Source organism: Chiloscyllium plagiosum, unplaced genomic scaffold, assembly GCF_037043375.1.
Source record: "Chiloscyllium plagiosum isolate Xiang-an unplaced genomic scaffold, Cpla_swu_hap1 HiC_scaffold_44, whole genome shotgun sequence".
NCBI lineage: Eukaryota > Metazoa > Chordata > Chondrichthyes > Orectolobiformes > Hemiscylliidae > Chiloscyllium > Chiloscyllium plagiosum.
Genome location: NW_028270182.1, coordinates 12,161,280 through 12,171,630, shown reverse-complemented (window position 1 = coordinate 12,171,630; position 10,351 = coordinate 12,161,280). Strand labels below are relative to the sequence as shown.

General features: G+C 46.0%; 1 protein-coding gene across 1 annotated transcript in view; it reads right to left on the bottom strand.

The window, feature by feature from the left end:
- Positions 1 to 347: 347 nt before the first annotated feature.
- LOC122544398 (uncharacterized) overlaps positions 348 to 10,351 on the bottom strand; it is a 150,101-nt gene continuing 140,097 nt past the window's right edge. The window contains exons 50-53 of the mRNA XM_087983038.1: positions 5,845 to 5,955; positions 4,132 to 4,239; positions 1,495 to 1,585; positions 348 to 674 (exon numbers count right to left, since the gene is read on the bottom strand). Of these exons, the coding sequence (XP_087839164.1) occupies positions 536 to 674; positions 1,495 to 1,585; positions 4,132 to 4,239; positions 5,845 to 5,955 (449 nt within the window). The 3' untranslated portion in view covers positions 348 to 535. The remainder of the gene's footprint in view (positions 675 to 1,494; positions 1,586 to 4,131; positions 4,240 to 5,844; positions 5,956 to 10,351) is intronic.

Sequence of the window (10,351 nt, the reverse complement as noted above, 5' to 3'; positions counted from 1 at the left end):
GTAAGGAAGGGCAGTTTGGATGTGCACAGGAACTCACACAAAATGCCATCATTAGTCAGGGATCCCTGAGCTCTCTCAGGTTGGCATACCTTGGCAAAAGTATGATATGAATCTGAGTTAATAGTAGTTTGCCAAGTGCTTGCTACTTTGGTGAAATGGAGGTTTTAAAGGTCTTCAGAGCTAGTTTTCAAATGGCGACAATCACTTTATAAATCGCTAATATCAAGTATCTGGTCAGCATGGGCGAGTTGGACAGAAGGGTCTGTTCCCATGCTGTACATCTCTGACTGCCTAAGTGCCATCTGCACCTTAGCATCAACCTAGAACACACATTCAGACTCACACACTGCTGCTTAGCATTTTATAATTTAAATTAAGAGAAACTTATGATGTTGTTCTAATCGCAACAACCTGTATGATATATCCCAGGTAAGGAAACGATAACAAACAACATTTTCAATAATTCACACCGGACACAACTTAACGTGCTTAAAATGTACAATTTCGAATGAATTTGCAGTTCAGTCCCGGTGGGTTAGTAACTGAAACGTGGATTTGATATTCCACCGTGACGTTGATCATCTTCGATTTGCCGGATTATTTCTTTCAAATCGATGTCGCTGCTGAGGGAGCTAATGTCACTCGTTGTATCACTTCTCTTTGATCCTCTATTCCTGTTTGGAAAATAAACACACCCACAGGGTTACGCTGAAGCAGATTAGAAACATTGCTACCTTTTGGGACCATTCTACATTGGAGGTACTCCACAGATGATCTCTTTCTTGATCTGGGAAAGACAGATCGTGCAGAGGCTAAACTATGTCTTAAGAATGGGTGAAGTAGAGGAGTTAGTTGAGAATAACTCCATCCTCCAATAAACCCTTTTTAACAAAATTTGTGGCAGATTATTAACAGTCCAGACAACGATACCGGTCCAAGGATCTGTTCATTGAAAACTGGTTCTTCAGTTTGTGTACAGGAGACTGTAAGAAACTATATATTTGCAAAATTATGTAGAAGTTACTGATGAATGGGAGGCGCAGGTTGAAAATCTTTGGCAAACGAAGCAATTGGACACATGAGGAGAAACCTCTTTATCTAGTGAGTGGTTGGGATCTGGAATGCACTTCCTGAGGGTGCGGTAGAGGCAGACTCTATCAAGGCTTTCAACTGATTATTTAAAAAGACAGAATGTATAGGGTTACAGGGAGAAGACAAGAAGAATGGCATTAAATGCGTTGCTAGTTCAGGGAGCCAGTGATAGCCCCTGAAGGGCCAAATGGTCTCCTTGTGGGCTGTAACCGCTTGGTAATCCTGGGATGTAACTGAGGGTAACCCATAGACTGGGCTGAATCCATTGCTGAGGTACTGTTGAGGGCCTCTCAACATTAAAGCTGCAAGCGTTCAACTCTTCAGAACAAACGTCTCAGGACTGAATAAGGATGTCAGACTGGATCATTTTATTCTGGGGTCAGTAAGGTTGTGACTACGTACCTGCAGCAGCAGAAGTAAATCAGCACTGCCCCGGCAATGAGGAGGACCACAGCAACCACCACTACCGCAACAATGATGACCTTGGTAACATCTAAGAAGAGACAAAATAAAATCTGTCAGCACTGAGTAGCACTGAATGTTTACGGAGCCTGGAATTTCAGGTTCATAATACCGCAATGGAATACTGAGAACAGTCACGGTGCAAATCTGTGGCAACCACGAGAGTTAAAAGGGTCCCTGTTGTCAATCAGCGAGCTGTCCTTGCTTGTAGCTGCTGTCCTTGTGTCCCTGAGCTGCAAGGACTGATAGGTTCTGTTTCCACCACGTGTCGCAGCTCCCTACTGAATAACGTTAGCCAGATGACACAGATAAATTATTAAGTCCTATAAATAAATCCATTGGAGCTCAGTGCAAACCCAAAGTCTCCTCCACCACTGTGGCCAGCTGCTCTACAAAGATTTCATAGGATGGATTCGTTAATTGTATTGCCTTTTGTGCAAAGAACATTTTGGACGGCAGAGGTTGCAAAGTACCTGTAGGTCATTCGTACCATGCTGAGCCTCTTACCATCTTTTCTCTACCATCTTAATTAACTCTCTTTCCTTCTTCAGATTGGCTTGTCCAGCTTCCCATTAAAAGCAAATATACTACTGAATTCAACCCAGTGGTCCCCACCATTCACATTCTGACATTCGGGTGCCTAGAGTCATACAGCATGGAAACAGACCATTTGGCCCGACTTGTCCATACCGACCAAATATCCAAAATTAATCTAGTCCCATTTGCCAGCATTTGGCCCAAATCCCTCCAAACCCTTCCTATGCATGCACCCATCCAGATGCCTTTGAAATGCTGCAATTGTACCAGCCTCCACCACCTCCTCTGGCAGCTCATTCCATACACGTACCACCCTCTGCGTGAAAAAAGTTGCCCGATTAGGTCCCCTTTTAAATCTTTCCCATCTCACGTTAAACCTATGCCCTCTAGCTTTGGATTCCCCTACGCTGGGGAAAAGACCTTGTCTATTCACCCTATCCATGACCCTCATGATTTTATAGATGTGTATAAGGTCAGCCCTCAGTCTCCGGCACTCCAGGGAAAGTAGCCTCCTGCACCACTCTCATCTCGACTCTGATCTCCAGCATCTGCAGTCCTCACTTTCGCCTCTTGGGCTTCTTACACCTTTCTACATTTTTAGGTAGATCTGACAGCAGCTCTCTGGGTAGGGAGATTTTCCCTGAATTCCTGATGGTTTTCCTGTGAACTCTCCCATACTGACAATTCTGCTCTTCCCAACATTCTCTCTATTTGTACATGAGTAAAACTCATCATCACTTTTAAAGATTTCTATTAGGTCACCCCTTGGTCGTTTTACAAGAGAATAGAATCCCTCCCTCTCGAAATCTCAATTAATTTGGTTCAGATTGCCTTTTCCCAAAACCATTATCGAATCCCTGCAGTGTAGGGAGCAGGCCATTCAGCCCATTAAGTCTGCACCGACCTTGTAAAGAGCAGCCCATCCCATCCACATAACCCTGCACTTCCCATGGCTAATACACCAAGCCCACACATCCTGGACATTGCAGGCAACATAGCAAGGCCAATCCACCCTAACCTGCCCATCTTTGGACTGTGGGAGGAAACCCGCACAGGGGAGATTTGCAGACTCCACACAGACAGTTGCCTGAAGGTGGGATCAAACCCGGGTCCCTGGCGCTGTGAGGCAGCAGTGGGGAACCACTGTGCCACCACCCCTCCCCACAGCGCCACCACCCCTCCCCACAGCGCCACCACCCCTCCCCACAGCCTGTATCTCTAGCCTAAGGTGTATTCAGTCAGTAGGACTGAGCACAAGTGGACACTCACTGGGGGTGCTCAGGAGACGAGAGTCAGAAGGGTATGGAGCAGTAAGGCTGGAGGAGGCTACTGAGACAGATATGGGGCAGGAACAAGATAGGGAGGGATATCAAAGCACGGACAAGGATTTCAAATATGACATGTTCCTGGACTGGAACTGAACTGGGTCAGCGAGCATGGGGCCTGGGAAAGGTACTGGTGCCCTTGGGTTAGGGAACACTTGAGGTTTTGGTGAGTTGGCATTTACAGAGGGTAAGAAACAAGCTTGATCATCTTGAGGTACGAGTGGCACAGTGGTTAGCACTGCTGCCTCACAGCACCAGGGGCCTGGGTTCGATTCCAGCCTCAGGTGATCGTCTGTGTGGAGTTTACACGTTCTCCCTTTGTCTGTGTGGGTTTCCACCCACAATCCAAAAATGTGCAGGTTAGGGTGAATTGGCCATGCTAAATTGCCCTTACAGTGTTCAGGGGTGTGTAGGGTAGGGGAAATGGAATGGTCAGGGTGGGATACTCCTTGGAGGGTCAGTGTGGACTTGTTGGGCCAAATGGCCTGTTTTCACAGCATAGGGAATCTATGAGGTGATTGGGTGATCTGTAAGAAAACCAAGTCTAGCATGTCTAGAATTTTGTATCTAACCCATCCATGCTGACATGATCCTTTGTTCTGATCTGGTCACTCAATCACTGAGACTTAATCGTGAGGTGGAGTTAATCCTTTTATAGTATTCTCGATTCTGTGAAGATACTCAATGTTTTAAAAACGGCACACCAAACCCTTACCTTCACATAAGTCACCGTCATACAAAGCAGGACATAAGCACTCGTATTTGTCTTCATTCTGGATGCAAGTGCCTCCGTTCTTACAGGGGCTTGATGCACATGTACCATCTGAGGAGGGAATGGGACAGTTAGCTTAGAAACCAACACTCCAGTCTCTGTGACGAAGGAGCATGTGGGGTCCACCAGCACGGTACAGGCCCTCTGTGATATAGGAGGGCTCCTCAGGTACTGGTGATACCAACGTCACACCCAGAAATGAATTTTAAGTTTACTGCAGCCTTATGATTTTTCAGGTTCACAACCCATACCAGGCATTATCTAAACCAGGGGTTGGGGAACCTACGGCCTTGTAGGCCATTGCGTGTGGCCTTTTGACTGAATCCAAATTTTGCACAACAAATCTTTTATTAATATGTTTTTTTGTCCTTTATTATTTTTATTTTAATCTTAAAATGAATGTATTTAAAATGCCAGAGAGTAAAAGAAAATTCAACAAAGTAATCCTCACAGACTGACCGCCACAATTAAAAAAATGTGAATTTTGAAGAATATATAATTGAAGTTTCTTGGATGCGGCCTTATTAGATTACGACTAACATAATGTGGCCTTCCAACATGAAAAGGTTCCCCACCTCTGCTCTATACCATTGACTTTAAGAAGAGTGGAGACAAACCAAGCGCACATTTCACTCATGCAGGTCAGACACGGTGAATTAACCAGGGACGATGTGATTAACTCAGAAAGATGACTGCGTGTTATCATACTGTAAGCTGACTAGACAGTATTTCCAACACGTCACAAGATGGCGTTTCCGCAGATTTGCCCTGAGGCCATTTGTCTCCTCATGTCGGACTGCTGGCTCTTTATCCCATTGTTCCCATTACCCATTATAGGAGCACCACCACCTTCAGGTTCCCCTCTAAGCCACTCACCTGGAAATATATTGACCATTCTTTCACTGTTGCTAGGTCAAAATCCTGGAACTTCTTCCCTAAGGGCATTGTGGGTCAACCCACAGCAGGTGACTGCAGTGGTTCAAGAATGCAGCTCACCAGCAAGGGGCAATTAGGGACAGGGCAATAAATCCTGGTCAGCCAGCGACGCACAAATGAATTTTAAAAAAAATTCCCACTTCTGTCTGTTCTTTCTCTGAGGCCATGCAAATTTTTCTCCCCTTCTATCTCACCACTCTGTTGAATCTTTCTATTGAATTTGACTCACTCACACTTTCAAGCAGCACACGCCTTTGTTGTTTCACCATTTGTTGCCCCCCCCTCTCAATTGCCCTTGAAGCTGAGTAATTTGCTTCGCCATTTCAGAGGGCAGTTAATGGTCAGCCACATCACAGCTGTCTAGAGTCATATGTAGGCCAGACAGTGGATTTCCCTCCCCAAAGGGCATTGATGAACCAGATGAGTTTTTACAGGTCCTCATTCCTGTGACTAACTTTCAAATCCTGGAATGTTTTTGAATTGAATTTAAATTCCGTGCTGGGATTTGAACCCACAAGCGTTAATCTGGGCCTCTGGGTTATTGTCCAGTGGCACTATCCCCATCATAAAACAAACTCACTGTGTTACAAAATTCTGCCTCTTTTGTTCATTATCTTAAGTCATCTTTTCTATAATGCGCCCTGCCATGGGGAACCAATTTCCCCAGATCTAGCTTGGTCAGAATCTGAAGAGACAGCAAATAAAAGTAAAACAACGTACACTCGCAGTATATTCCTGTGAAGGATGGAGAACACACACACACAGGTCCATTTATTGTCGCCAGACATGTGCCACCATTTTCACAGAAATCTGCCGAACAGTTAAGCCCAACTGTGGAAATAAAAATGGACAATAACAATAATTAATCAATAAAACATGTTAAACATTCACCTCTCCATACCCCATCAAAAAAAAAAGATATGTACGTGATCGTTTGAGCTGATGACATTTCAATTTGAAAATGTTTCAATGGGATCATGTTGCATGTTCTAATTGACCCTTAACCTCTATTGTCACGCTGACTTCCATTTTCCAGAATAAAATGGTGTGACGAGATTAGACAAGTTAATACCAAGTTGGTACCAAGGCTACAGTAAAAGCATTTATCTCTACCAAAATGTGTGTGGTTTGACAGATCGGGCTTGTTTTCCTTGGAGCGGAGGTGAGATAATTGAGGTGGATAAAGTCGTGAGGGGCAACATAGGGTAGGGAGGGCAGGAACTTCTTCCCTTTGAGGGAGGGATCAATGACAAGGAGGCAAGGATTAAGATAAGGGGCAGGAGGTTTGGAGGAAATGTGAGGAAACTTTCTTTTTCACCCAGAGTATGGTGGAATCTGGAACTCACTGCCTGTAAAGGTTACACAGGCAGAAACCCTCATTATAGAGTTGTACAGCACGGAAGCAAACCTTTTGGTCCAACTTGTCCATACCGGCCAGATATCCTAAATTAATCTTGCCGTGTTTGCCAGCACTTGGCCCGTATCTCTTTCAACCCTTCCTATTCATGCACTCATCCAAATGCCTTTTACATGTTGCAATTGTACCAGCCTCCGCCACTTCCTCTGGCAGCTCATGCCATACACATACCACCCTCTGTGTGAAAAGGTTGCCCCATAGGTCCCTGTTATATCTTTCCTCTCAACTTAAACATACGCCCTGTAGTGTTGCATTCCCCACACTCCAAGGAAAAGACCTTGCCTATTTACTCTACCATCCCATTTAGGAGGTATTTAGGTATGCACTTGAGATGCCAAGGGTTGGAAAATGGGATCAGAATAGTTAGCTGATTGCTTCTGACCGGCAAGACACAATAGGCTTTTTCTGTGCTGTAGAGGATTACATATGGGGGATTTAGACGTGTACCTGTGACAGTTTAAGATTCTGAGGGGAATTTTCCCGTCCTGGGCAAGTCAAGAATCAGAGGTCAAGATTAGAGAGAACTGGATTCAAAATAAAGGGAAGGGGATCTAGTTTAGTTTGGGATTATGGTTGGCACGGACTGGTTGGACTGTAGGGTCTGTTTCTGTGCCGTGTGACTCTATGTTTCACCCTGGACAGGTAGTGTCTAGAACTTAGAAGCATTGCCAATTCCTCCACCTCCGCCGCATCTGCTCCCAGGAGGACCAGTTCCACCACAGAACGCACCAGATGGCCTCCTTCTTTAAAGACCACAATTTCCCTTCCCACTTAGTTGATGATGCCCTTCAGTGCATCTCATCCATGTCCCTCGAACCCCACCCCTCCAACCGCAACAAGGACAGAACCCCCTGGTCCTCATCTTCCACCCCATCAATCTCCATATACATCCCATCATTTCTGCCACATACAAACAGACCCCACCACCAGAGATATATTTCCCTCCCCACCCCATCCATTTTCCGTAAAGACTGCTCCCTTCGTGACTACCTGGTCAGGTCCACGTCCTTTAACAGCCCACCCTCTCCTCCCGGCACCTTCCTCTGCCACCGCAGGAATTGCAAAACCTCCGCCCACACCTCCTCCCTCACCTCCATCCAAGGCCCTAAAGGAGCCCTCCACATCCAAAGTTTCACCTGCACTTCCACACATGTCATTTACTGTGTCCGTTGCTCCTGATGTGGTCTCCTCTACATTGGGGAGACAGGACTCCTACGCACGGAACGCTTCAGGGAACATCTCTGAGACACCCGCACCAATCAACCCCACCGCCCCACGGCCAAACATTTTAACTTCCCCTCCCACTCTGCTTGGAACATGCAGGTCCTGGGCCTCCTTCATCGCCACTCCCTCACCACCCGATGCCTGGAGGAAGAGCGCCTCATCTTTCGCCTTGGGACTTCCAATTTTATGGCATCAATGTGGACTTCACCAGTTTCCTCATTTCCCTTCTCCCCCACCTTACCTCAGTTCCAACCTTCCAGCTCAGCACCATCCTCATGACCTGTCCCATCTGTCCATCTTCCTTCCCACCTATCCTCCTCTTTGACCTATCACCTTTACCCCCACCTCCATCCACTTATTGCACTCTCAGCTACCTTCCCCCCCAGCCCCAACCCCCTCCCATTCATCTCTCCACCCCAGAGGCTCCCGTCCTCCTTCCTGATGAAGGGCTTTTGCCCGAAACGTTGATTTTCCTGCTTCTCGGGTGCTGCCTGACCATTTGTGCTTTTCCAGCACCACAATTTTGACTCAGAATACAGGGCAGGCCATTTTAGAGTTACATGAGATGAACTTCATCACGCTGAGGGTGGTGAACCTTTGGATGTTTCCATCCCAGAGGGCTGTGGAGACTCAGTCGTTAAGCATATTCAAGACAGAGGTCGATAGATTTCCACATCTTAAAAACACTGAGGGTCACTGAGGTAGTGCAGGTATGTGGCGTTGAGGTCGGAGATCAGCCCCAGAGTCATACAGCATGGAAGCATACACTTCGGTCCGACCAGTCCAGACCAAACATAATTCCAAACTAAAATACCCCCACAGAACAGGCTCAAATGACTTCTTCCTACTCAGATTTCTTATGTTCTTACATTCTTATTTAAGGAAGACAACTATACAAAAAAACAACTGGGAGCGTTTAAGATCCAGAACACAGAATGTGGTGGTGAAGGATTAATAATGGCTTTCCTTTAGGGAATTGGTTAAACACAGCTGGGAAAGGACAGGGAGTAGCTGCATAATACATACAGAGAGCTGGCATACACATTATGGGCTGAACGGCCTCCTTCTGGGCTGTAGCCATTCTAACATTCTGTGTTTGAAGACCACGAGTAGAGGTCATGTTTGCAAGCTGTTAATGGTTCTCATACCTACTGTCAAACTACATTAACTTTCCACATTAAAATGGCACGAGGAGGATAGCAATAACTACAAGTGAGATACAAAGGAGAAGACATAAAACAGATTGACTCGGATGGTACCTAAGCTTAGAGGTTTATTACTAAAGGTTGAACAGGCCAAGTCACTTTTTGCAAGAAAAGAGAGGGGTGACTTGACGAAGAGCTCTAAAACGATAAAGGGATTTCAAGAGGCTAGTGGATGTGAGATCAAAGTGGATGTGAGATCAAAGCGAGGGGCCATCAAAACAAGATTGTTGATGGTGAACCCAGTGGGGGATTCAGGAGAAATGTCTTTACCCAGTGGTTAGTGAGAGTGCGGAATGGGCTACCACAGGAAATAATTGCAGTGAATCATAGAATCCCCACAGTGTGAAAGCAGGCCATTCAGCCCGTCGAGTCTACACCGACCCTCTGAAGAGGTTCCCACCCTCTTACCCTATCCCTGTATCCCATTTCCCATGGTTAACCCGCCTAGCCTGCACATAACTAGACACTATGGGCAAGTAAGCAACCTAAGCTGCACATAGAGTCATAGAGATGTACAGCACAGAAACAGACCCTTCGGTCCAACTCGTCCATGCCGACCAGATATCCCAACCCAATCTCGTCCCAATTGCCAGCACTTGGCCCATATCCTTCTAAACCCTTCCTATTCATATACCCATCCAGATGCCTTTTAAATGCTGTAACGGTACCAGTCTCCACCACTTCCTCTGGCAGTTCATTCTATACACGCACCACCCTCTATGTAAAAAGGTTGCCCCTTAGGTCCCTTTTAAATCTTTTCCCTCTCACCCAAAACCTATGCCCTCTAGTTCTGGACTCCCCGACCCGGGAAAAGACCTTGTCTATTTATCCTATCCATGTCCCTCATGATTTTATAAACCTCTATAAGGTCACCCCTCAGCCTCCAATGCTCCAGGGGAAACAGCCACAGCCTGTTCAGCCTCCCCCTATCGTTCAAACCCTCCAACCCTGGCAACATCCTTGTAAATCTTTTCTGTACCCTTTCAAGTTTCACAACATCTTTCCGATAGGAAGGAGACCAGAATTGCACACAATATTCCAACATTCCTGTACAGCCGCAACATGACCTCCCAACTCCTGTACTCAATACTCTGACCAATAAAGGAAAGCATACCAAACTCATCCTTCACTATCCTATCTACCTGCGACTCCACTTTCAAGGAGCTATGAACCAGCACTCCAAGGTCTCTGTGTTCAGCAACACTCCCTAGAATCTTACCATTAAGTGTATAAATCCTGCACTGATTTGTGCAGCACCTCACGTTTATCTAAGTTAAACTCCATTTGCCACTCCTCAGCCCATTGGCCCATCTGATCAAGATCCTGTTGTAATCTGAGGTAACCTTCTTCACTGTCCACTACACCTCCAATTTTGGCATAA